Source organism: Xyrauchen texanus, chromosome 1 (genome assembly GCF_025860055.1).
Source record: "Xyrauchen texanus isolate HMW12.3.18 chromosome 1, RBS_HiC_50CHRs, whole genome shotgun sequence".
Taxonomy (NCBI): domain Eukaryota; kingdom Metazoa; phylum Chordata; class Actinopteri; order Cypriniformes; family Catostomidae; genus Xyrauchen; species Xyrauchen texanus.
In genome coordinates this window covers 3,358,710-3,386,645 of record NC_068276.1, presented here as the reverse complement: position 1 = coordinate 3,386,645, position 27,936 = coordinate 3,358,710, and the positions used below count along the sequence as shown (strand labels likewise).

Here is a 27,936-nt window from a genome sequence, read left to right as displayed (position 1 = left end):
ACAGGTGGTGGCCTCTAACACACACACACACACACACACACACACACACACACACACACACACACACACACACACACACACACACACACACACACAAGGGCAGGGAATCCAACATTTCAAACCAACATGTGGTGTGTAAGTGGCGCTGTTGAAAAGTCAACATGATACAGAAAGTAGTGGGACACATTATATTTTTAACTTCATGAAATGATTTATGATTTCAGTTAATTACTTTTAATTAAGGTAATTAGTACAACACTTGGTTACAATTATTTCTAAAATAATAGTGTTTGTGCATAGCTTAATATATACTGTATATAAGATTTAAATTCATTTAAAATATTAATTTTTGTGCTCTTACTGTATGTACGTCTCTTGAAGGGTGCGATCAGTCACGTAATGTGATTACATTTTAGAGAAGTCATGTGTCATTTTTATTGAGTTTCTTTTTAAAATTTCTTATCCAACAATTCTGCCGAATTACTGAAATAGTTGCGTTTGCATAGTAAAATACCATCTCTGAAGGATCCGTTTTCCCTCTAAAATGACGGTTATGTTAAGAATTGAGGTTTGGGTTAGGACTCCTGCTGACTATATTACATAATCTTCAACTAAAAATACAACTCGCTTCTGGCGCCACCCTGTGGACATTTACTTCAACGACACTTCCAGCTTCGGCCACAGGGGGCAGTGACTCACATTTTGACTGATTTCAACTGAAGTTATTTCAGTCTACAGTTGTTACTGTTCACAGCGAGATCAGTTTGGATAAAAAGGTCAGAAACACAGTTATGTTGTTTTTATTTGTTCAGAACTCGTCTGTGTAGCTGATGAACTGATTAGATGGCGACTGATCTTCCCTCTGAAAGCACTTAATGTGTTTCTGATGAATTCAGTTGATCTCTTCCTGTTCGTCCAGTGGAACACAAATGATGTTTGTTGCCGACCCGCTGCCGGTGTGTCACTTTTCTCTGAAAGCCGTTTGATGTCGCTTTTGAAGTGTTATCTCTTTAACTCATCTGACATCATGCATTGGCTGTGTTCATTAAAGTCTGATAACACGCCTCTGATCCAGCTCTACATGTTTCAACAATGAAGGCCAGCGCTGTGAGACAGCTGACAGTGTGTAAACAGGCCTGATCCTCATATGTTCTGAGTGAACATCGCTCAAGGCCGGTAACTCTGTGAAAGATATTAACAAACAGAACAAACATGTTACAACCATCATCCGTATGACAGATGGACAGTTTGACATCCAGGTTTAAAAATGGCGCATCAACGTCACAAAACCAGTTTTTTATGTGAAGAAAAATTCAGAAATATTTGCCTGCGTGTATTTGCTTGATCTCTCACCATGTGCACGTGCAGACTGAACGAGACACTCTGAAACATTTATTTTGTAGTAAAAATATCCCGTTGGAATGATGATAATCCTCATGTTAGAGTCGCTGCAGGTGTTTCCTGTTCATTTATGTGCAATTATACATCTGAACAACACAAACACCAAAGCAGAGTTTCTAACGTGTGTTCTTGCAGCGGATGATCATGTAATCGATCGGAGGATGTGCATCGCTGCTTCTGTGTGGGATTTATTAGCAATAAAGTCGGTTCTCAGCTTGTTTTGGATGTGTAGCGGATTTAAAGACGGCATGTGTTTGCTCCACAAAGTATTTTCATGTACATTCTATTAACCGAAATGAATCGCAATTAAACATCAATGGAAATAATCTATAATTCTGATTTTTGTCATAATTGTGCAGCTGTAGTTTGCACAGTGATGCGCTCATCGTAAGAAAACTAAACAGTCATGTTAATATAATTGGAGGATCATTAAAGATATTGTGGAATAATTCAAAAACTAGATTGTGATGCATGTTCAGTTTCAATAAACTGCTGAGAGTGTGAAAAGTGGCCATTGTTCAATACAAGAGTGTTTGAGGACGTTACGAGTTGTTTTTCCTGGGATTAGACGCTTAAAACCTTCCTCAAATGAACGTGTCTGTGCGTGCGTGCTGTCACAAACAGAATAAACGGCAGTGCGTGCATCAATGTGAGCGACTGCACCCTCTGAACCGAAGCTCGTCTGCTCGTTCAGTTAGAGATGGATGGAGGATGAATGCAGTCACTGAATATACGTCTCGTGTGGTTTTCAGTGATGTACACTCATATGAAACACAGCTAATGTCTAGACGGGTCAGTGTTCAGTCTGACATCACTTCTGTGAGCACATTTCAGCAGGATTACAGTTGAACGCATCAGCATGACGTCTGGCACAGATAACGCTTTCTTTATAACAATCACGAAACTGGAAAGACAATATCAATGTTTTATCTGTTGAGTCGAGCGTCTGTACTGGAGCGTGTAACCCAGACACACAAACTCGACCAACCAGTTTCCAGCACAAATGACCCGTGTACTGCAGCGTCCTGAGAGCAGTTTCGAGTGCTGAGTGAACGCAACACCATTAGTATATATGGCGATAGTAGCAGCCAAACATGACACACCAATCATACATTCGGGAGCCAAGATTATCAGTGAATAATGACTTGAATTTTAGTCTGTTCCTCACATAATGCAATCGTATGACTTCAGAAGACTTGAAATGTACTGTACGAGTCAGTTGAACCACTCTGATGATCTGCGTTCCACTGAACACATCACAGCAAATGGGTTTAGAACAACATGAGGGGGAGCAAATAGTGACAGAAGTTTCATTTTCCAGTGAAAGACTTTCCAAGATTTTGCCATGATTGTTAGAGAATCTGGAGCGTCTAATGGAGTGATCATCACACCAGGAGAGTTCAGGCACTGTTGGAGACAGTCACACTTCGGTCACTTTAGCATCATGAAGCTTTGGTTTCGGGAAGTTTCAGTCAGCAAGTTTCAACATGAGTTTATGTTGCAAGAGCGTTAGATTTGTTGAAAAGCCTCATGAATGATTCCAGTGAAGTCTGCTTTGGTTATAGGTCAGGAGGACATTATTCAATGAAGTCAAATGAGAGACAATAAGCATTTCTCTCCATCCGCACGGGCAAGGATTCATGAACAGATCGTGTTATTCTGTGAATCTGTTGCATTTGAGTGTTTGTGGAGGAGGAATTCAGTCCTGCGCTCAAATCAAGTCTTTGTGTGTGGAATCAATGACTCTCTGTGCACGGACAACACGCACATGCCTAGAGTGAACTTTACTTTTAAATCAAGATTTACAATAGTGTTTCTTGTGCACATGCATCATGGGAGATTTGTCATTCAAGCCATGAATGATATGTGTTGTGTCATATCTCCAGCACGCTCTCCACTCACACTTTTACACAGACTTTATTAGGGGTGAAACTGTTTGGTGTGGTGACCGTCGTAATGAAATAAATGACACAATAAATATTGAAATGTTTCTGTCACTCTATGTTTAGATGAACACAGTCATGATTTGTATTTTTTAATGGATGTTCATCGTTTAATACTGAAAGTCTGGCTCTAAAAGGCTAAAACGGTCAAATCTCAACATAAAGACTTTGAAAAGTGCTCAAATAAATCATGTTTCAATGTGACCGTATCGCCTTTTTGTCTTCACCGGTTCATTAGAAACGATCCTGCGGCGTGACAAATAGATTTTTAAAAGTGCAAAGAGTGTCTCAAAGGTGTGCATTTTACATTTCCCTTTTGATTTGTAACTAGTAGCACCTAATAAACATGCAAAAAAAATACAAATATCCAGAGCAAATAATTTACCTAAAAATGAATGTCCTCATATGTGGACAGCGGGACTAAGTTGTGAAATTTTGAATAATACCAAGTTATAGAAAGTCATTTTTGTTTTATCAGATAGTTTATTATGTGTCCAGGAGTGTTGATTGTTCATGTTTTTGAGACGTTACAGCTGATTTTCTATAAAGCTGAATACATCAACCGATCACTGCAGACTAGAGACTCTTCTCTTTTGACTCAAACAGGTTTTAATGTAAAAACTTAAGTTGGTTTCTTACCAGATGTAGTTATGTTGCCGTTTCTCTGAAAGACAAACTCGGCTGAGATTGCCACCATGTTGTTTTGTCACATGACGTGGTGTGCTGAAAGTTTAACCCTTTAATGACAGAGTCTCCTGAACTGAGATCAGTTGATTTAAACATACAATAAAATAAAGTCCACACGTGTGGATGTGTGAAACATGTCTAATATAGTTCTCACTCTTAGAATATGTGATTTCAACAGGAGTATTGCATTAAAAATGCCTCAGTAAAGATCTTCAACCTTCCAGTTGGTTTATTTCTTATCATTTCAAAGTTAAAATCCTTTGGAAAAAAGCTTCAAATAAGACCAAAAGGTACAAGGTAAGTCCTGTAATGTATTAATGACATTTCCTCTCACAGATCACAACAAAGGTAATAAATTAGGAGCAATCATTCATGCAAACGATCAAAGTTAAAATAGCAGCACAAACAACTACAGTCACAAACAGATTTTCAAGGTTTCATGTCTTTTTGGTTTTGAACAAAGAGGAATGGTAAAAACATCAAAGATTCAAGTACAATCTCAATATTGTGAAGAATCAAAATCTGAAACATGTGCCAGAAAAACATCGACAGATTCAAAGTCTTTGGCAGATCCAGAAATTGCACTTCAACACACAAAGTGTTCAGAAACTTCCCAGAACAGTTCTGGATTATAATGCACACATGAAGCACAATAACTCATTTCTAGAGGTTTATAAACAGTGCACACGCTCACATTAATAAGACGTAAACATGAGAGGAATTGTTCCAGTCGTGCAGACGGTCGACTGTGCTAAAAGAGTTCATAAAGCACGTGTGCACGAAACTTCTCTTTCTCTTATTGCTATTCTTAAATGACGCATGGCATGATGCCCATCTGAATTAAAGTGGGTTTCTTAACATTAAATTGACCATTTCCAGCCGGAGTTTCACTTCTTTGATGAAACGACACACTTTGCTCCGCCATTCTTCTCAACCCCCTTGACTGCATGTCTGCTCAATATATTGACAAATATGAAAAACAACAACAACAAAATGATTGTTTTGGGGATTTTTTGCATTCATTAAATCAATAGCTAAAAAAAAGATAGCCACATTTTTCATGCTATTATCTGACCGCCCGCTCCCGTCCACATCTTATTGAAGAATCGTTCGCTCCCGCCTTCAAATCGAATCCTGCGGGAGTTCTACGGGAGTTCTGCGGGAATGCATAACTCTAATATGAAGGGCACAGACATTGTGGCTCGAAGATTAATAAACTCCCAAAAGCTGTTTATTGTGCAAATTAAGATTTTTGATGTATAACACACAACTTTTAAATGCAAACAAGCCTGAAATACAGCAGGGACTCTATAAATGCTGTAAACGTACTGTACCAAATGAAGCTTTAATAGCCTGTATATGCACCATGAAGAGTTTTGTATGTACTAATCATTTTTAAAAGATAGGGTTTAAAATATCTAAATATCGGCCACAATCAGCGGAGATATTTGCAGATAACCGATAGTCCCAAAAAGCAACTATCGGCCCTGATTAATTGGTAAAACCGACATATCGGTCTACCTCTACCCAAGACAACTAATTGACTTTGGTTCCATTTTGTACACATTAACCAATAAATCTTCAAGTATTCACGTCGGTTACAGAATGCAGATTCAGAACTGCACATTCTGCTGCGGTGTGAATGAAGCCATAGAGTCACTGTGGTTCACTGTAGGCCATGCTTAGGACAAACTATCTGCTAGAACCACATTCTTAACTTAGGAAGCCAAGAATATGTTTGTTATTTAAACAAAATGTAAGACAACTGGTGTTGGAAAAAGGAAGCTACAAAGGGTAGACAGGATACAGGAAATGTATCTTACGGTCTAGTTTAAGGACCTGTGTGCCAAACCAAAAACCATTTAAACACAAGTTCAACTGTTCAGTCTTGTTTTAATTGTGTTTGAGCTGATTTAATATACGACTTCATAATCATTTTGCATTTAATTGAGTCATCAGTGTTTCAGTGTTAAGTGGATCAGCATGGCCGGGTCTACAGGGGATCACTGCCCCCTACATTTTCTTTGTACCAACCAAGACGAAGAGAGAATCTATTGCCCACCTCTGACAGCCAGCGGCCGAATTCATGTTCAGAACTTACCGATTCACTTCATAGGGAACTAGGAAGGGGACTGAGGCCTGTCTTGCCTTACACACATTGAGTTTAGGAAGTCAAACCTATTGATGGCTCATAAAAAAATCAAATCAAATAAAAAATGTGTTGCATGTCTCGTTCGCTGATTAGAACGAGAACGCCGACTTGAGCTAAATCACCAGTTAATTAAGAATTGGGATTTCCCTTTACTCGATTTATGTTTGGCTTTCATTGAAATTTGGGATCAAGGGTTCAGGAAGTGTCTCCATTTATCCAAACGCTGGTTAGCGTTATCCAAAGCAGTAGTACTCATCCGTTTCCACACGAGGTCGTACAGGAGATTTCTTAAAAGTCTCCTCGTCGATAACAGGTTTCGCGTTGAAGTCGTCCGACAGATCGTTGGGTGACATACGCTCGGATTCATCTTCCCCGAGGGTATCCAGGTAACTGCCCACTGAAATACCGTCTAACCCGTCACTGCAGTTTCCGTTCTGGGAGGCATCCTGGCTGTCTGATAGGCTGCCAAAACTGCCAGTCAAGCTGCCCTCCAGGCTGGCCACGCCCCCTCGCTCTTCCATGACCCAGCGAATGGACTCGATTCCCTCGTTGATCGACAGCAGCTGATGCATCAGTTTGACGTCAATTGCACGGAGATGAGCCTGTGTTTGAGAAAAGAACGTTGAGAGTCAATTTAAACTTTGTAATCTACAACAAAACAAGTCTCTTTTAAAAGGAATGTTCTGGGTTAACCAGGTTCAGCTCTGTCAACTCTTTTGAGCTTCAGGTAATGGAGGTAAGCACATGCTACTATACACACTGTTTTGAAAGTGTCCACTACTCGTCAGGATGTTTGACACATAGACTTCTTTTGTAAGTGCATTACTGTAACCAAATTATGGGACGAGCCACAAAGATTTTCTTTGGCAATCAACATTATGCCACAAATAAGAGGGTTAACTTGTAATGAACCCCAAACATTCCTTTGGTATTAAAAGGATTACATGCAATCATAGTAGATTACTAGTAATTCCAAAGAGCTATCATTAATGAAAACACAATCCTCCACTTACTCTAATTAACTGAGCAGTTCATTCCTCAGTAATAATCTTATTAACCAAGACGCTGCCAAACTAGCATCCTGTCTGCTGGGATGAGAATATGGCAAGCTTTCAGATCCTCTCACTGTAGTCTATTTGTGCTAGTGGTGGATGTATGAACTAATTCTTTTATACATATTGAGCATTTTATTTCAAAGTATGCATCACAATATATTTTAGTTGGACCGCGCCCCCCCCCGCCCGCCCATGTATTCAGTTGATAGTCAGCTGCCAGTGTTTTATTAAGAGAGGTATAAAATGAGCCCAGTCTGAGGCTAATAAAGTGCTGATATATGTATCGTGAGCGATCAAGAGTTCAAAAGTCTCATTGCTAGGGGAAAAAGAAGCTGTCATTTGTGATGGTAATTACATCCTTCAGTCAAGTTGTATAAACGATGCACAAGTCTTGGACAATTTTACAAGCAGTAAAGCAACAAATCCTGAATGTGAAAATAAATTGTGTAATTAAAATTCTCAGACACAAAGTAGTTTGGTAATGACAAATAATGAAGAACTGTCATTCTCATTTGCATATTAGAAACTGTGGAATATAAAACTGATCCCTGAAATGCTTGACGTGATGGTCATGACAGCATGTCTTCAGATTGTACACAGAAATACCAAATGAATTGAAAATGTGTTTAGGTACATAGAACAAAGTCGAATTTTTGATTTTGGAGGGAAATCATGAATAAAAGTACATTTCTAGTTTCAACATTATTTGCACTTCAGACCGTTGTTTTGTTGGACAAGAAAAACTAGCTTCATAACTCGTGACCCACATTTGGTTTTCGACCTTTGAAAATTAAACACTTCTGTGTGAAGCCACATTGAGAGCCTCATATCTCTGGAATTTAACCATATAGGGCCTTGACAAAGATACAGAAGGGAAGGTGTGTTCTGAATCAGAATATAATGGATATTAAAATATCTTCAGCACTTCTAGAGTTATAGGCACTCCAACTATGGACAATAACAAAAATGAGTTTTTCCCCATTTTTGGATTCACACCATTGGCACATAATGCAACACGGGGTGCTGAAGTCAACAGATTTTAGTAATAGACCTCCATGTAAAAATAAGACAATGACGCCGACACCTTTCTAAGGTTATTTCTGGGACATGTAGTTTTGCTGTAAAATCATTGGCATTTGACACTCCTCTTCAAAATAATGGATTAATCAGTAAACAATAATAATATGAACAAAAGAAGATAAAAAACAAATGTTTGCGCTGAAGACGTCTATAATGTGCTCTTTCAACCGGAAACGTTTCTTTTGGTCTGTTCGGGGCCACAACAATCAGTCAGCTTTTCAAGTCTTTAAAAGAAGCTGAAGTCAAAGCATTGAAGCACAGATCATCTTCAGCTGTTTGTCAAATAATCAACTAAACAAATCAAATCAAAACCCTTCAAGTCCTTCAGTATGATAATGTAGAACAAGACGCACAGAAATAACGATCATTTCAAAGCACTAAAAAAAACTAGAAACTGAAAGAAAATAAAGCGAGCTTTGTGCAGCACTAACAGCAAATCATTTGCATGAAATTTGTGTCAGACATGAGCACACGCATGCAAAGCACAAGTGAGTTCAGCTGTGCATGCACGAGTAACGTGAACTGGTCTCTGGCTGATATCCGCCAGAGCTTTACGCCGCTGCCGTCTGATGAATTATTTCTTCTTCCCCTGCTGTGGCAGTTGCTATTGGGTGGACAGGGGAGGGGCAGACCATAATACTGCCACTGTTATCCATGGTAACTACTGTATATCTTGAGGCGCCAGTGCATTCAGTGAAGTTAAACTGTTTTAAAGGAAACACTCATAACCCAAAAATGAACATCATTTACTCATATCGTTTAAGACTTTCATGGAGCACAAAAGGAGATGTTTAGATGAATGTTCTTTGACAAGTGCACCATGAGATACAATACAAGTCTTGTGAAGTCATATAATTGAGCTTTGTCTGCAAAACAGGATCAAATTTAATTAATTGTTCATTGAAAATCTTCCCCACTGCCAAAACTCAAAAGTCTTTATGGGCTTGTTTTCATACTAGCCGTGTCAAGATCAATCTTTTTGCTTTCATTCAGTTTGACATCCATGATGTTGATCAGCAATGTGTTGTGCATGTTTCACAATTGAACGCAATGCACCAAGTTTGAATATGTGGATGCTTGAATGAAATTTGACAGGGGAATACTATAATATATGTAAGGGATGTAGCAGGCAATACTAGGTAGCGGCTTCAAAATTTTATATTTCCCTAAATGTTATACTTTTTGGTCTAAAATGGAAAAAGGCCACACATCTATTAACTTTTGGTCATAAATAGTGCAGCACATCGCATGTCAGCCTGTGCAATTATATGACAGCAAATGCTACGATTTTATTAAATTCATTTCTCTCTGAGAGTTGTTTGCCCATTTTCTACACCGCTAATAAAGATAAGCAGTCAGTCTCAGTTCTGGGAGTGGCACGTGTGGTCATGTCATGTGAGTTTCCGGTGTTCAGTGTGGAAATCAGGTGAAGATGGATGCCGAGCAGACCGACACTGAACTGGTAATCAGAAAAATTAACACAGAAACACAGATCACAGCTTGGCAATAGATCTTTATTTCATCAATAATTAAAGTTCATATAATACGGGAGCGTGACATTTAAATAAACAAACTCCAAAACTGTCATTCTCTGTGCGGTCAGAGCCGCTTCAGCCAGTCGCGGAAGTGACCCAATCTGAGCGGGAGTCGAGACCGGGAGAGATTTAAAGTTCCGACGGCTGATACGCCTCTAACATGGAGACGCTTGTCTCTCACCCGCTGTCTGCAGCTCGCAACGTGTTGCATCATTGATGACATCAATCTTATGTTAACAATAACATTAAAATTACAACAACAATAAAATGTGTGTAATATTACACACACACACACACACACACACACACACACACACACACACACACACACACACACACACACACACACACACACACACACACACACACAACAGGAGTTTTAGTGGTTTCAAAAGAGTTTATAGAAAGTACACGTTACATCCTGCTTAAATGTCCCTGTTTGTTTGGACAATCTTAATTTCGTTAAAATTTGTATGTTGTTACTTATTGTTCTATTTTATTTAGGTGTAATATTGAGAAAAGAACAAGTGTGCAGTAATGCAAAGATGTTGTTATTTAATTTTGTACAAATATTTTAATTTGAAAACACTGCTTTTATATAGTTGTTGTTGCTAGTTTGTATGTTTGAGTTGAGAAATACACATTTCAGCATTATCAGTATCTATTTGTGCATTTTCCTTGATAACCAAGCAAGTGTTCTCATGATACTGTTTGTTTATTATATCACAATCGCAATGTGACATTTTCCCCAAATTGTGCAGCCCTAGTCGTTAATGTAATAAATCTTTGTCTGAAATGGAATAAAAGCCAAAAATTTAAAAAATGTCTTAATGTAATACAATGTAATGTAATAAAAGCATTAAATGTAATAACTGTTGGTCTAAAATGGAATCAATGCCATAAATCTAATAACTTTGGTCGTAATTGTAATACATTTTTCATCTAAAATGGAATAAAGTCTATAAATGTAAGAACTTTGTGTTCTAAATGTAATAAAAGCGTTAAATGTATTAACATTTTGTCCTAAATCCAATATATGGTCAAAGAGTTATTGATTCTTATTAATAATTAATGTTGTCAAATGTACTAGTACTTCGGTACCAAGTCGATACTAAAAACCCCCAGATGTACCGATACCAGTGTTTCAGCAGTACAGGTAGCACCGACTCTATCTGGTATATGACTGACACACAACAGCTTTAAGATGCTCACAGGTTTATTTTGAGCATGTACTCTGTTACTCCTTACACTGAAATTGACAATCATATTAAATTTGTGACATGTGCTAGTGTGATTTATTAAACCGCTAAAGGCAACAATCTTAGTGTGGATGAGCTGCGTACTTTAAATGAATGTATAAATCTGTGAGTGTGTGTGTGTTTCTGTGTGTGTGTTTGTGCGCACTCTGTTTTAGGGTGACCTGACAATGCCCTCTCCAGTCTTTCATCACGGTCTGAGAAACAGTGTTCAGCCAGAGGTCACAGACTTCACATACTAAATCACTAACACACGCTGAACTAACCACAAAACTTGCCATTGACCCACGACACGCAGAACGACCAATCACATCAGCTCGCACTGAATCTTTTCAGTCAGGAAACATTCACGTGCTGCTTGTGGAGGGATTCACCTGGTCCCAATAGTTCAATAAATCCCACAGACGTAAACTGAGAGGGACTCGAGCACTTGAGGGTGGAGGACTCTTCACTTGCACCAGTAAGCAACCCCCCATAATACCCTAGCAACCGCAACACACCCGAGACATTGGCGATTAAGGTTCTCCGAAAAGATGAAAATGAGAAATCTTTTAAAAGCTTGTTTAAAATACATGTGAAGTTTATAGCGAAATATTCTACAAATGTGGTGTTACCATGAAGTAAAAGGTATAAAAACTCTTGAATTTATTTAAGTTCACACAACTTAATCTTAAATTTAAAACCACTTTTCAAACATTCGTCAAGGCAACACACACACACACACACACCTAGAAGTTTTGATTCATGAGCGAAATGTCTTGAGACTCGTGCCATCACAGTGAGGACAGTCTGTCTCCATGATTATTCTGCATGGGCCCGCACGGCCCAGACAGTGAACGCAGCTCTCACGCTGATCTGATAGCGTGATGTGCCTCTCGCACAAGGAACGCTTACGGAACGACATCTTTAGAAAGACGTGAACATGTAAGCGGCTCTTATAGATATACAAATGAAAATGTGATATCACACAATACACAATTGTTTTGTAAGGACACACAACCCTGCCAATGCGCTGCGGGGAATCAGGATGCTGAGGCCCGTTCACCAGCGAAGCGTCAAGCAGTGAGGCAGTGAGATGTTCAACAGAGCACCGCAGGGGAGCAGAGCGATTTCCCGCAAAGATTCACCCACTGACTCGTGTATAGCGATGGCGAAGGTAGAGGGCTTCTAGACAAGAGACGATCGCTGTCTTGAAGGAAGTAATGGTGTTTGTCCACCTGTTCTTCCTGCCAAAACAGGCGTGGCTCAAACACCATAGCCAATATTACAGTATTGGCATTATTGTAGAGAGGTTTCAACTCGCTCATGTAACAAAGCACTCCCCATATGCATTAATATAGCAATGTCAAGTTTACGGTGTCGTAAGGGAATGTCTTGGTCATGTACGTAACCTCGGTTCCCCGAGACGAAGGCAACGAGACATTGCGAACGCTAGCTGCTACTGTGTCGTTCACAATATTGTTCAAAATGTTGTTTCTGTGTCTTGCACTCAAATATGAGGGTTTGTTGACATTACGTTGTCATGGCAATTAAGTTGTAAAATTGTCCATAAGTTTACACAGATGCGGTTTGTTCACAGTAAAACCATGTTCAATCATCAAAGCAGCTTTTGAAGTGAAATTCAAAAAAAGCTGGACATTAAGATATAAAGTAGAGGCGGGCTATATATCCAGTAGACATAATACATTTGCCAACCTGTATACAGGTCTCTATCACGGTAACACAAAATTGCCACATGAGAAATGTGTACAGCACGTATGCACTTAAATGAGAAGATGAAGGAAAAAGTGCATCTCCCCTGGTGTGCAATTGTTTTGGCTTTAGAAAACATGATACCAAGAAGAAAACTGCGATTCGCAAGGTTTGTACATTGTGCTTGTCGATATACAATAGTGTTCTCAAAAGTACCGGTACCAAAATAAAAAGCGGTTCTATAGTACTAAAATACATACATATATATATATATATATATATAGTACCCAAAATGCATCAATCTTAGTCTGTATGAGCGGCACAAGCTTTAAATGAATGTGTGAAGCAGACCGCTCATACAAGGGAAACACCACTGACTATGAGACTCACTCATGTTGTACTGTACCACCCTGAAGCATTATTTTATATAACTTATATCAATAAATCACATCATTACATTGGCCATGCAGTGAACGGTTTATCCGGAGAAGTTAAACTTCTGTCAGAAATACACGTCAACTTAAAAGCACGATTCAAAATAAAAGCTACATCCTGAAATTGAAGAAATGCCAAGAGAAATATATTATAACTGTTAGTAAAATGTAATCCTCACTGTAGAAATAATAATGATTATTATAATAATAATAAATAATGATTGTAGTAATAATAAAAATATATCACAAGCAAGACTGCTTTTGTACTGAATAAAAGTTTGATAAATCATTCGGTGGTATGTTTATCAGTAATTGTCCTACTTTTTATTATTATAAGTATAATAATACAAATAAAATGTCTATAACGTCACACAGATGCGGTTAGTAAGTGATTATATCACAGTATAATCATGTTAACACACTTATTGTTTATTGACCCCATTGACTTCATTGAGTCTCATTGGAACACAGATTTGTGACTTTTCTTACTTGGTGTTATAATGTTGAATATGCTGGTCAGTGATAGCCACTTCTTCTGGGTTTATTTAGCTTTGCTTCATTTGTTTACAGGTAAATCAACAGTCTGTACTGGCCCTTTAAACGCGTTCTCACCTGTCTAACACCTGTAGAAACACACATTCACACTTCAATGACTGAGTGATTTCTGTCTGGAATACTAACAGCAGCAGCTCAGACCATCTGTTGTGCAGTTAATCACAGTAATGTGCCCTAATAACCGGCGGTACAGCACAATCGCACCGAATACCGAAAACAATGCAAGTACCGTGATATTTAATATGACTCGCTCTCAGAAAATCTCATTCTCTTGTGTCAAGGGTTTAAATGTGCCAGATCAATACTGTCGTGAAAGAACAGTATTTAGTTTTGACACTCACCATCTGTTGTCTGAGAAAGCTGATTTTACTGCGCAGATCTTCGGTGTGTTTGTGCGGTTCTGAACACGTGACTTCAGCTCCGGCTGTCACTGAACGCATCAAACTCTCCGGAACTTTACGGCCCAGTTTACTCTCAACGTCTCTGAAGTCCGGCAGCTCGTCCATCATCGATCATCAGTATTTCACAGGAGATTATTCCAGATAATCTGAACGGCAGAGCCGGACGGACAGTGAGCAGATGGTCCGGTCTGGTCTGAAGCGCGTTCTCGACTGAGAGACTGTGAGCGCACATACACAGGTATCAGCCGCTCATTACCGTAATCACCCCAGCGCACGCGCAGCACGCCCTTCTCTCATTACGATCATTTCTGAGAAACTTTTCTCAACATCAGACAAGAAACCTAAGCGGAGGAAGTGAGAAGTGTGCTCGTGTCCAGCTATGTGTGCTGTGAGTTCACGGCAGAATGTTTTCACCTGGTGATCAGCTGTGTAACATTGGCGGCCTCTAGCGGTTAAATGAGTAATGACATCAACTTTTCACACTGAACTCGGTTAGATGGACAATTTGTTTTCAACAGTGTTCATTGTGAATATAAATGAATTCATGTGCTGTGGTGTTTGTATCTCTGCCTTCTTTTCTCCCTCAGCCAAAGTAGAAAATACAATGATCACGTGATACACTCATATCTAGATATTTCGACCGAACGGGTCCTGGTGAAAAGCAGTGAAACACCGGCGACATCTTGCGGTGAATGAAAACATTACAGACACATTACACTTAATAACAACACTTGAAACGGTTTAGTGGTGGTTTATCTAGTTCTTTATAATCGTTAGTCTTTTAGATATCTACATGTAAAACAATTACGTGAAATACCTTTATGCTTTGTAAATAGCTTTTATGGAAATAATCGTGCTGGCACCTTAAATGCCACGCTCTCTCGCTAAAAGTCCCGCCCTCCTCAGACATGTCAGCCAATCCGATGGCTGCAAACACGAAGGTGCACAGTGATTGACAGGCAAAGAGCATTTCTGATGTAGTTGCGATATTCTATGGGTCTTATTCCATAAAACTGCTTACAGCACCTTTAATTGCCAACTTTGCTAAGAAGTGATCATTATTAGTATCACAAAATTATGTATGTCAAATTGTAAATTTTAACTGTCTCTCTCTCCAAACAAGTTTGAGATAATATGATGAGAAATAAGTTAATGTAGTTTTCAGGAGCTGAAGTGTTTATACTACAGATTGTGTTTTGTCTGAGCGTCTCTCGTGGTCGCCATAGCGCTGATAGTGGTCTCCGAGCAACGGCTGCCGGGCCTCCATCCTGTAAGACCGTGAGCGGACGGCACACGTGGTGACGGCAAAAATAATCGCCACCACGACAAGGCCAGCAACCACGGCAACAGTGATGATCTCAGTCATCATGAGAGGACGAGCTGAGAAAGAGAATCACAGAGGAACACAAAATGTTAGTGTAATAAATCGTGACACAAATGACATTTTTGGGCAAACTATTCCTTTCAATCAACAGATCACAGAGGAACTAGTAAAGACAAATCAAGGCAAATAATAATAATAATGCTCACCAGGCCACTGGACCTCATAGGAGTAACCGAGGTTCTCAGACGCCTTGACAAACATCTCTGCGTTGGTGACCGGCGGCCAGAACGGCACCATGTTGAACTCTCGGTTGTGACCAATGGGGGCGTTTTCCAGGGGGTACACAGAAGAATCTACAAGATCATAGAGAAATACACATTGTAGTAAAGTAATACTAAAATAATAGAGTACTCATGGAAAGTGAACGAGATTTACCAGATTTACCTGGACTGTGTCTGCGCAGCCATTCATCAAAGATGGCGTCAGTGAAGGTGTGAAGCAAGACGAAAATGGGGTCATTGGGCGACAGGTGCGTCTGTCCACCTGTCCCGTTCAGGAACAGATGGGCCAGATTATGCAGACTACGCACGACAGGGTCATAGTTCCCTTGAGGGGCGCTGTAACCTAATACAACACACACATAAATAACAAGGATAAAGTAGAAAAACCTGAAATCAGCTACATTGTGTGAGTCAACCGGCTTAAACAGCGTAATAAACAAACTAAATAATGTCTGGAGGAATATATAATATATAAACATAAGTAGCTCAGTATAAAAGCAATACAAGTCCCCAGCATGACAGAAAAATGAACTTGTATGTCTCACCCTCAATAGTGTTTCTGAAGCTCTCAGATGACGTGGAGTAAAACGGCGGCGTGTCAAACGCGTTGAGCTCTAAACACGCCGCTACATCCTGTGGCTCCGGCAGTCGCTGCACCATCGGACGAGCAACATTCCCAGCTGGATTTCTCCTGATCGGACTGCTCTCCGAACCTCAAAGAGACACACAACATAACCATCACATAAAAGGAAGTCGTATGGGCTTGCAACAACAGAATTTGGGGTTAACTATGAAAATGACTCACTGTTGCAGATGGTTCCTAGCGTGTCATACTCCTCCACACTCTCACATATGACTCTCCACTGGGAGAAGATGGAGTTTGTGCTGATGGAGTTCATGTCGAAGGTGCTGCGTGCTCCTATCAGATCGTCCGTGCAGATATCACACTCACTACCGCCGATCGCAAAGTTCCAGTATGGAAGAGCGAAGCTCGGGTCACCTAACATGTCCTGAGAGAAACACAACCTCTTCAGATCAGACAGTCTTGTTCATTATCACAGTTTTTCCATTATGTGGTTGCCAAAGGGTTTTGGTGTTTGTTAGGACTTGCTAAGGTGTTTTGGGTGGTTTCTAGGTGGTTGTTTGCGTATACTGGATGGTTGCTAGGTGGTTGTTAAAGTGTTATAGATGGTTGCTAAAACATTGTTAGGTGGTTGCTAAGGTATTCTGAGTGGTTACTAGGAAGTTGTATGTGTGTTCTGGGTGGTTGCTAAGGCATTGCTAGGTGGTTGTGCGTTCTGCTTGGTTGTTGGGGTGTTGCTAGGTGGTTGCTAGGGTGCATTGCTAAGTGGTTGCTAGGTGGTTGCTGGTGTGCATTTCAAGGTGGTTGCTAGGGTGCATTGCTAAGTGGTTGGTAGGGTGTGTTGCTAGGTGGTTGCTAGGGTGCATTTCAAGGTGGTTACTAGGGTGTTCTAGATGGATGTTAGGAGGTTGTTAAGGTATTCCGTCTGAGATAATCTCCATGTGTTTTAACAGATTGGCCGATTACAAGAGATATGACACACTTCAGTAAGTTGCACTGTACTCTTTCAATATAACCTCTGATATTCATTCATGTTTGTGTTCTCTGGAATAGACACCCCCCCCCAATCCGATGTACCACACACTCAGATGACATCATAGGTTTATCACTTAAAAAAAGATACAAATAATTTTAAATAGATATTTTGCTCCTGCTACAAGGAAAATGTAAATTGTGCATATTGCTAGTTGTTTTCATTGAGCGTGTTAATGAACAAATAACGTGGGATTTTGAATGTTAAAACAGGGGTCCCTTTGAAAACCACTAATTCAGTGTATCATTCATGTCTGGAGCACAAGCACTGCAGAAAGATGTCTGGACATGTAACTCACTGTGGCTTTAGGAATAGTGAAGCTTGACTATGCAAACACTATTAGTGATATTCCAACAGAAAGATGTGAGAACACGCGTCTCTTTGTGTGAGATGTTCTGGGCTCATTTCACACTTCATATTATTTTCTGCATTTAAAGGGTGAAATCTGTGCTGTTCTTCCCATTATAGACCTGTTATCACCCTTCACACATGTGTTAACTGAGTATTGATCTTGAGCTCGTGCACCTGCATGTCTCGCTCCAGCTGCAGTAAATGGTACCGGTGCCAGGTGACGAATCCAGGACCCTCGTGACTGAAGTCCACCCCACCAAAGCTGTCCTGCCCGGCCCCGAGGAACGTCTTACTGACCGAATAATAGTGAGACCACACGAACAGGTTATAGATGCTGATGTTCTCAAACTGAACGGTGTTTCCGTCCGGCCCGAAAATCTCCGGGTACCGGCGGGTCGCGATCACGAGGTCCGGGTGGGGCGCGCGCTTGGCCTGGTCCAGCGCGTTCACGAAGGCGCGCTTCTCCTCCGCGCTCAGCTGCATCACATTCCGTCTGACTGTAATACACACAACATACATGATTATTTTACAGTGATGTGAGAGATAATGCTCCTGACTGACATACAGATAAACAGCACCTTATTAATGTGAATGAACACATAACACATTTAAATAACTAAATAACACCCTCATAAACTTTCACAATCATACGTCTCTCTCAGTATTTAATTCATCTTTTTTATTAAAAAAAAGGCTCTCAGTGTTTTAATGTATCTTTTGTCTTTATTGATTTAGATTGTTATCTCGTGTATTTAGTTTTAAACATTAAACAGCTTGAGACAAGAATAAAATGTGCTTTAAAAACTATTTAAAAATGTAATTCAAATATTCTGAGAGAAAGTCTATTCCTTTCTAACTGAAATAAAAACAAAGAAAATTATTAAAGAATAAATAAAAATATATCTCTCTCATCATCATCATCATCATCATCAGTTAATAAGTCATTAGTATGATCAGTAAGTTTCTCTGACCCACGGGCACGGATCGCTCGCACGCGTCTCCGGTGAGACCGTGTCTGCAGCGGCCGCAATCAAACCCGCTGTAGTTCCCGTTACACCGACACGCGCGCGCGAAGAAGCGCAGCGGCCAGCGCTCGCGATCGTCACGCCCGTCGTACGGGTACTGCGGCCCGTGTGAACGCGCATCCGCGCTCACGGTCACGCACTGGCCGCGCCCGGAGCTCGAGCCGCACTCGTCATTCTCCACACCGAGCGGGGACGGGCAGCACTGCGCGCTCCTGAGACCGTCCGGCGTCACGCACACGCGCGGGAACTGAGCGCGCACGAGTACCAGCGCGCAGCCGAGCATTAAAACTCCGCACAATCGCCGCATCACCTCCGAAATAATCAGATAAATCAAAATATGTAACAAAAAAAAAAAAAAAAAAAACGAAAAGTCTCCTAAAAACTAAATCGTCATGTAAAAAGGTATTTTCTTAGGTCAAGCTGAAGTCAAACTAAGAACGCAGGTATTCCCGTTCGAGCAGCGTTTAACGGAATTAATCCTGCAGTTTTGGGTTGTGAGCAGCTTTAAATACCGGCCGAGCAGCGCGTGACTCCGTCATCTGTGATCCCCGCGTGACCACATCACATTTCTCAAAGCCTGAAGTCCGTTTCTCCTCTCAGTTCTCATAACTCTCAGAGGAGAATGTTAGCTTATATTACATGCTAATCACAATCACTGTGTCCGAATACACTAGCACCAGTCAGACTACCTGTGTGCTTAAATGCTGTGTTCATCAAACTTCTGTTTTGCCAATAATGATGATTTGTTTTGTCATGCTGTTTTCCAATGCAATAACTGATTAGGGAGCTTTGAAGCTGAAAACAGGACGCAAAAGCTTCATAAAAGTATGATTACAGTTATCCATATGCTTTGTTTGTTAATTTGAAGTCTGAATAGAGAAATGTGGTGACCCTTAGCAAAGCAATAAAAGCTGAAAACACAATGGAAATAAACCACAACAAATCTAAGCCAAAACACAATGAATTTAAGCCTTAACAAAACAAAAAAGCAACATAAATTTTAACACAACACAATGAAAGAAAATGATATAACAATATACAATTGCTTATGAGGGTACACAACTCCTGCCGAAGCACTGCGGGGAATCAGGATGCTGAAGCGGCCCGCTCACAAGCGAAGCGGCTAGCAGCACGGTGGAGTGATGTTCACCAGAGTACTGCAGGGGAGTGGAGAGTCTTCTCATGCTAGCGCTGCACTGTTTTTTGCAACCTTTGTATGTTCATACATAATATAATGCTCCACTCACCTTTGGGAAGTTGTTGTGCATAATGTGCAAACTTGATTGCATGTGATTAATGTGAGATGCAGAAAACAACATATTGAACAACATTTTGAACAACAATATTCCTTTCCTGACAAACAGCATTGGGGAAGAGGGGAACAGTATTGTGTGTCAGGAGCGCTTTGCTTCGCAGGGGGACTTTCGTGGCTCACAGCGCTAAGTCTTTGAGCGTCTCTGGATCATAGCCTTGCTTGCCCATTTATTTGAGGAGCTTAGCTTGGAAAACTTGGAGCACTGTCATCGCATGGAGTGCTGAACCAGTTTGGCCCACCGCTGAGTGTGCTCCTCCAGCCAGTGCAGACATTAGCCGACACGGCTTAGAAACATGAACGGGCATAAGATCCATACTCACCAGGCAGAGATGTGTCACTACCACCTCTTAGGCAGTTAGGCAGTAGGGGGGTAGTTGGGCATAATCGTTTTCTTCCCCGTGATCCACATTAGAGAGTATGTAATCAATGGGCGGGTGAACTGACTAGGGCACACACCTGGATTTTGACAGTTGGTTATGAACTTCAGGGAAGAACGGGGCAGATCTATGGGACGCGGTTGCTTGACAGCGTCCAAACAGCAGGAACCAGATTGTATAGGTTCCATAGGAGGAGACCACTTGATATCAAGCTCTTCGACCGCCCTTGAAAGGACACGAAGCATTTCCTTGTAAGTGGTGCATACACACTCAGCACCCTCGCTTGAGAAGGGGCGGTAGTGTCATCCACTGACCAGCGCCTGATGCAGCGAGAGACATGACATCGTCATCATCCCCAACATCAGAACCGCCGAATGAGACGTGGCCGTGCGCTCCTGAGGAGAGCCATTGCTCGTTATGCACATAATGAATAGGCATATATGCAATACATGGAGATTGAGGGGCTTGCGGGGTGTGTGCCGGCACGAGGACCACCTCAAATTCGTCCTGCTCGACCTCGTGGCCCTGCCGTGCCTCCTCATGTGATCCCTCGGGTGTCACAGAAGAGGCGGGTGGGAGGACGCAGGAGCCTGAATCCCTCAGAAAGAGGACAATTTGTGAGTGAAATTTCTTGAGACTCATGCCCTCACAGTGAGGGCAGTCTGCCTCCATGAGAGCTGACTCTGCGAGGGCATGGCCCAGACAGTGAATGCAACTCTCGTGCTGATCTGACGGCAGGATGTGTCTCTCGCACAAGGAACACTTACAGAACGACGTCTTTAAAAAGGTTTAAAAAAGTAAGCGACTCTTTTATGTATGTATATATATATACAGTACATACACAAAATATAACTGGGATGTATTATTAAGCGGGGAATCAGGATGCTGAAGTGGCCTGTTCACCAGCGAAGCATCAAGGGGCATGGCAGCGTGATGTTGCCGTTGCCGTGAAGATCCCGCCCGCTTACTCATGTGGTCGACGGCAAAGCAGTAGAGGGTTTCTAGACGAGAGATGAATCACTGTCTTGAAGTTTGCGCACCTGCTTTTATAGCTCAAACACCATAGCCAATATTAGAATATGGCTGTAGAGAGGTTTCAACTAGGTCGTGTGAAAGGATACTCCCCATATGCGTTAGAAAACGCAATGTCAAGTGTACTGAGATGTAAGGTAACCAAAACACAACAACTAGTAACAATACAACAACAATGAGGCACAACACAACAAAATTGACCCACAACTAGGGTTGCAGCGGTATACCGGTTTCACGGTATGAAAATGTATGGTCAGACCTCAAAACTGATGTGACAATTTCAATTCTAGTGAGACTTTTCTAGTTTAAAGCGTTACAGAGGAATCCAAGTTGAACCTCTCAAACAGTAGGCAGCCCTGACATGCCAAACAGCACTGAAGAGGAAAAGAGCAACAATGCGCTATGTGCTAAAAAGATTTTTATCATTACACTATCACCTTTATAAAATTGTTTCACAATTTTTGAGTGAAAGTAACTTATATTTTGACAAAATGTTATTTTCTAAAGAGTTAATCTAAAGGTAGAATCTATTAGACCTCATTTTATATTAACAGTGGCAGTTGTAGTTAAAGTTTCAATATGTGTTTCAGCTAGTATTTATTTTTCATAAATACATACATTTATTATTATATTACTATTATTTAAAAATAGCACACTGGTCGACACTTGATGTCCAATGTAAAATCTGTCCTGAAGCAAAACCAGTTGAGAAGCACTGAGTTAAAGGTACAGACACGAGCAGTCTGGCCTCACTGCCACACATCTACAGTATATATTAACTGTTAATAATCATACAACATTACTTCAAAAGCTCACACAGCTGATGTTATTTTTCATCTAGTAGTTAATTTAACACTAACATGCTTTAGTTATATAACATGTTATAGTTACATGATATTTTTTCTATAAGCTTTCTTATTTATTCTATTTATTTTCAAAAGGGAGACTTTTTTTTACACATACTTCCGTTTCAAGTTTCAATTATAATAAAGCGTTTGTCCAACAAAAAAGTTATAGTAATTGTGTAATACCATATACCGTGATACCAACCATGATAATTTCTGAGATGTTATCATACCGTGAAAGTCTCATACTGTTGCAACCCTAGCCACAACACAAGACTTCCCCAACAGTATTGGAGTCAGGTCAATGGGGAGGAACAGAAGAAAAAAATGTCCACTATTCAAGAATGCCATTGCCATTGTTGACACTGGAAGCATGTTCTCACTAATCCAAAAATCTTTATGGAATTTATGAAAGTCTTCAGGAAGAATGTCAACCAAGTGGAGGTCAGTCATTCCTGTTGGCCAATGGACAGAGAAAATACTCCCTACGCAAAGTGAGTTGGAGATGTGAAGTCCAAGGACAGTTTGTAAAGGTATCATGCAAGATACTGATCTGACTTTGCCAATCATTCTGGGTGTCGACTTCCTTTTAGAGTCCAAAATGGTATTAGATTTCCACAGAGCTCAGTACAATATGCCTGCAACTCCAGAACCAAGACTTTTCCTTTCCTACATCATGATGTTCACGCATCTACATGTTTTTTACCTCACTATACCTGGACCCACTTGTAATGAAGAAACTCGCCAGCAAATACACCAGTTAACACAAGTGTCAGATGCAGATCCTTCCATACAAAAAGAGTTAGAGGATCTTATGATAAGTTGGCCTACTGTGTGCACTCTGCAGATAGGTCGAACTAACTGTGTGAAACATTGCATTGTAACTGTAGAAGAGATGCCAGTAAGAAATTGTGCTTACAGGGTCTCACTAGAAAAGCAGCAATTCATCGAATCTCAAGTGCAAAAAGTCTTGTACAAAGGAATCATCCAACCGTTTACTTCACCTTGGGCATCACCTGTTGTTGTGGTTCAAAAGAAGGATGGAGGTTCCAGATTCTGTGTAGATTATCGAGGTCTTAACACCAAGATTCATCTAGATGCTTATCCTATGCCTCAAATTTAGGATATCTTAAAGTCTCTCCATGGAGCAAAGGTTTTCAGTACCCTAGACTTGAAAAGGGGCTATTGGCAGCTGGAAATGGATGCAGAAAGCAACATCTACAGGGCTATAAGAATTATTTGTCTACCTTTCGGCCTGAAAAACACCACAGCATCCTTCCAACGGCTGACGGAACAGGTAATACGTGAGGTGAAAGGAAAGTGCTGTATGGTATATATTGATGATATTGTTGTTTACTCCAAAACCAATTCAAAACATCTACAGTATTTCCAACAAGTCTTCACATGTCTCCATAGGACCGGTCTCACCCTCAACCTAAAAAAGAGCAACTTTATCTAGAAATCGCTTTCATTCCTTGGACACATAGTGACACATGAAGGAGTAAAAACAGTTTCAGCAGTGGAAACATTTCCCGTTACAAAATCCATCAAAGCCATTCAAATGTTCTTAGGTTTAGCAGGTTGGTACCATCATTTCATACCCCAGTTCTCCGAAAAAGCAGCCCCATTGCATGCTCTAAAACATCTCTGGTTACATGTGTAACCCTTGTTCCCTGAAAAAAGCGGAACGAGATGCTGCGCTGCTAAGCGCTATGGGGAACAATCCTAGTTGTGACCGAGCTGTGAATAATGTGTGTAACACGTCAATGAACATTGACCGGAATTTATAGCCTTGGCTGATGTAATCATTAGATGCACCTGCGGCCAGGCTATAAATGGATACGTCACCAGGTGTCGTCAGATACTTCTTTTTGCAGAGCAGTCCTGAGACGTCCCAGTGCGGCAAAGAAGCGCAGCATCTCGTTCCGCTTTTTTCAGGGAACAAGGGTTACACATGTAAACCGAGACGTTCCCTTTACAAAAAGCTTCACTATGATGCTGCGCTGCTAAACGCTATGGGGAACGCAATACCCACGCCGCCGCACTGGGGGATGTCCGGACCCCTACGGTTGTGCAGTGTACTCACAAAAACGCGAGAGGTCTCAGACATGAGCTTGAGATGTCGACTCAAGGGCATAAGAGCCCGGAGTAACATAAACATCTAAACCATTACATTTTGGTGAATGTGTGCGGAGAGGACCAGCCTGCCGCATCACAAACTTGTTCAGGCATGAGCGGAGATGTCGACTCAAGGGCATAAGAGACCGGAGTGCAGAACATTCAAACTATTAAAGTCCAATGAATGTGTGCTGAGAGGACAACTTGCCACATCACAAACTTGTTTAGGCATGGGCTGAGATGTTGACTCAAGGATATAAGAGTCCGGAGTAGCAAAGCATCTAACCCATAAAGTTCGAGGAATGTGTGCGAAGAGAACCCTATCGCAACACAAACTTGTCATAAAAACTGATGAATGTGAGCGGAGAGGACCAGCCTGCCGCATCACAAACTTGTCCAGACATGAGCTTGAGATGTCGACTCAAGGGCATAAGAGCCCGGAGTGGCAGAACATCCAAACTATACAAATCTAATGAATGTGTGCGGAGAGGACAACCTGCCGCATCACAAACTTGCTGCAGAGGGAGACCTCTAGCCAAGATTTTAGGGGTGGAGAGCCCTCTGGTAGAGTGCGCCCTAAAACATACTGACGAAGCTTGACCATGCGCCTCATAGGCCGGGGCAATAATGAGGATGCCTTTTAGAGGGCACCCCACCCACCAAGCCGTGGCAAACCGCAGTGGCCATATAGAACCTGGCAGTGGCGAGGCAAGTGCCTGCTGACAGTTCTTTCTACAGAAAATCCAGAACTGAAGCAAACTGGCAGTTAGCTGGTTCTGTAATATGAACTTTAGTAGAAGGAAATGCATGCAGGTGCATTTGTGCTATGTATGCATCACCACAGCCCTAGCACTTGAAATGGTCTCGATAACCTCAAGATAAAACCCTGTGAACCTCATTTGGTACCCTTAGGGGCCAGACATGAAAGGTTTAACAATTTGGGCCAAGGATGAGAAGGTCCTCCATGTTCGGAATCGCCCAAGGCGAGCCGTCGAGGAGAGGTATTAACTCCGAGAAACATATCCTGTTCAGCCATTAAAAGGAGGCAAGACCCTTGCTGGTGAACATTGCCAAGACTCCCAGGAGCAGAGAAACCGGGGAAAGAAACACATACAGATGCATTCTGGGTCATGTATGTGTCTTAACGTCCAGACCCAAGGGGGCTGGGTGATTTCAGGGAGAAGTAGAGGAGACATTGCGCTATTCATAGAGGTGAAGAGGTCCTCTTCTGCCCTAAGATCTCACACAAACTTGTTCCAAGTGGAAAAAGCCTGGCATTTAAAAAGTCTCGATAACCTCAGGAGAAAGCCCTTTGTCCCTCAGTTGGTACCCTTAGGGGCCAAACATGAAAGATTCCACAATTTGGGGCAGGGATGAAATATTGCCCTGTGCCTGAGATAGAAGATCTTTCCTGTTCGGAATCGCCCAAGGTGAGCCATCGAGGGAAGAGATTAGCTCCGAGAACCAAGCCCTGTTCAGCCAGCGCGGTGCTATCAGTAAGAGGCAAAAACCCTTGCTGGCGAACTCTGGGCAACTACTACCTTAGGGTGGAGTTCTTAACTCCTCCATTGGTATTTTCTGTCTGGACAGTAAATCTGCTCCCACATACGGGAATTCCAGGGATATAACTGACCTGAGTGACAGGAGCTTGCCCTGGGTCCTAAGGAGAATCCGACGCGTCAGAAATACAGCTGACAAGAACGTGGGTCTCCTTGATGATTTATGTATGAGGCTTCTGTTGTATTGTCCACCCGCACCAAGACATGGCAGCCTCTGGAGGAGGTATTTCAGGGCCAGAAATACAGCCATCAACCCGAGACAATGACTGTGACAACCGAGCTGACAACCCTCCTATCCCCATAAGCTGGATGACCACTTTAGGCCGCTACCCTGCCCATCAGGGAGGCGTCTGTCGTTAGCAGCCTGCGACAACAAGATGCACCTAGAGTGGGACCCAAGGCAGAAAACCGGGGTCTGAACCACATAGAAAGGGAACGAAGCCTGAGGCGTGTAACCCTTATTAGCCTAGGGGTTTTGGCCCTTGGAAGAAATCCCCTGGCTTTGGGCCACAACAAAAATGGTCTCATGAGCAGAAGGTCCAGAGGGATCACAGAGGACGTGGTTGCCCTGAGACCTGGAAATCATTGATACTGACATCAGTGCAACCTTGACCTAGCCTGACTTTGCTCAGGGTGATCTGAATGGACTCAATCCTAGCGGGAGACAGTTGTGCCCGCATTGTGATTGAACTCCATACGATGCCCCGATAGACAGTGTTCTGAGTGCGAGAGAGGACGCTTTTCTTGGCATTGAGCCTCAACCCCAGAGAAACAGATTAGCTAAGACGTTGTCCCTGTGCTGAACTGATAGTTCCTGGAACTGCGCTAGGATCAGCCAGTCATCTACATAATTCAGAATGCAGATGCCCCAGAGTCGCAAGGAGCCAGCGCTACATCATGCATTGTGAATGTGCGGGTAAAAAGGGCTAGGCCGAGTGAAAGAACCTGACACTGGAAGACTTCACCCCCAGAAGCGAACCTCAGGAACTTTACATGTTGTGGCAGAACTTCTAAATGAAGTATAGAAGTGCATCATAAGATCGATGGTGACCAGCCAAACGAGTTGTAGGGCTTGAGACACGGCCATCTTGATAGGCATCATCTAGGACTTGAACACCAATGGGCAGTTCAAGCTTTAAGATCTAAGCCAGACACCACCCCTCACCCTCCATGGGAAACGGGAAGTATTTCGTGTAATAACCTAACTCTCACTCTGGAAGGGGAACACATACCATGGCCCCTATAACCAGGAGATTTGAGGGGGGTTTTTTACATAAAAAAGAAATCCGGTTTACGGTAGTGAGAACACGCCGTTGAAACACGGAAAAGTGATGATTGAATTAAATCCTGATGCCCTTATAAGACCCACAGAAAAGAATATATCTGGCAGAAGTTTCCACGCTGCCAGGATCTCTGAGATGGGTATTAGATTTTAACACTTCCTCTTGAAGGGTTGTCGAGTGTTTCGCGTCCTGAATAAAATGCAGGAACAGCGAAAACACCCAATTTTGACAGAAGCCTCTGCAACCCGAAACACCAAGAGGTGGCGGGAATGGAGGGGCTTCGAGGGGGTACCGGGAGGGGTGAAGTGAAGCACGTGCCCTCTACCGAGGGGAGCTACCCCCTAATCTAGGCGCAAGACCATCAGGGTTTTCTCTTACTAGAAATTATAGTCCTGAGGTCTTGCTTCGGGGGCTGGCGAGGGCGGCGAGACTGTCCCCAATCCCTGGGAGGAGGAGCACGACTTGCCACGCTTTGCTTTTGAGCCTCCCTTCAGACAGGACCAAGACGGGTCTGAGGCTTGCTCGTCAAGTGCAGAACCCACACTCAAGTCGTCCAGGAGGTCAGCCTGGTACCCCTGTAAAACAGCATAGTGTGCAGAGCAGCACCAGCCTGACCTGC

At 41.9% G+C, this 27,936-nt stretch overlaps 2 protein-coding genes across 3 annotated transcripts; both read right to left on the bottom strand.

Annotated features, from left to right (window-relative positions):
* Positions 1-37: 37 nt before the first annotated feature.
* LOC127648313 (leucine rich adaptor protein 1-like) lies at positions 38-14,492 on the bottom strand. Of its 2 annotated transcripts, XR_007971155.1 has the most exons (3): positions 14,132-14,492; positions 3,984-6,785; positions 38-1,182 (listed from the first exon to the last, which is right to left on the bottom strand). XR_007971155.1 is itself a non-coding variant. In XM_052132972.1 (2 exons), the coding sequence occupies exons 1-2, from the start codon at positions 14,297-14,299 to the stop codon at positions 6,417-6,419; spliced, it is 537 nt and encodes a 178-aa protein (XP_051988932.1). In that variant the 5' UTR covers positions 14,300-14,492; the 3' UTR covers positions 3,857-6,416. The 2 variants fall into 2 exon arrangements, 1 of the variants encoding a protein (XP_051988932.1); XM_052132972.1 differs by lacking the exon at positions 38-1,182 and having other exon boundaries at positions 3,857-6,785.
* A 450-nt stretch (positions 14,493-14,942) lies between these two features.
* LOC127647947 (5,6-dihydroxyindole-2-carboxylic acid oxidase-like) lies at positions 14,943-19,251 on the bottom strand. Its single transcript, XM_052132481.1, has 7 exons — positions 18,735-19,251; positions 17,938-18,260; positions 16,602-16,806; positions 16,342-16,509; positions 15,960-16,139; positions 15,722-15,868; positions 14,943-15,571 (listed from the first exon to the last, which is right to left on the bottom strand). The coding sequence occupies exons 1-7, from the start codon at positions 19,093-19,095 to the stop codon at positions 15,369-15,371; spliced, it is 1,587 nt and encodes a 528-aa protein (XP_051988441.1). The 5' UTR covers positions 19,096-19,251; the 3' UTR covers positions 14,943-15,368.
* Between the last annotated feature and the right edge of the window lie 8,685 nt (positions 19,252-27,936).

Excerpts from the sequence above, each read along its gene's own strand:
- LOC127648313 (XM_052132972.1), bottom strand. The coding sequence starts at position 14,299 with ATGATGGACGAGCTGCCGGACTTCAGAGACGTTGAGAGTAAACTGGGC. Across the intron at positions 6,786-14,131 it reads GCTTTCTCAGACAACAGATG|GCTCATCTCCGTGCAATTGA; the intron begins GTGAGTGTCAAA and ends TCTCAAACACAG.
- LOC127647947 (XM_052132481.1), bottom strand. The coding sequence starts at position 19,095 with ATGCGGCGATTGTGCGGAGTTTTAATGCTCGGCTGCGCGCTGGTACTC. Across the intron at positions 16,807-17,937 it reads AGCTGGAGCGAGACATGCAG|GACATGTTAGGTGACCCGAG; the intron begins GTGCACGAGCTC and ends TGTTTCTCTCAG. Across the intron at positions 16,140-16,341 it reads CTTCAGAAACACTATTGAGG|GTTACAGCGCCCCTCAAGGG; the intron begins GTGAGACATACA and ends GTGTTGTATTAG.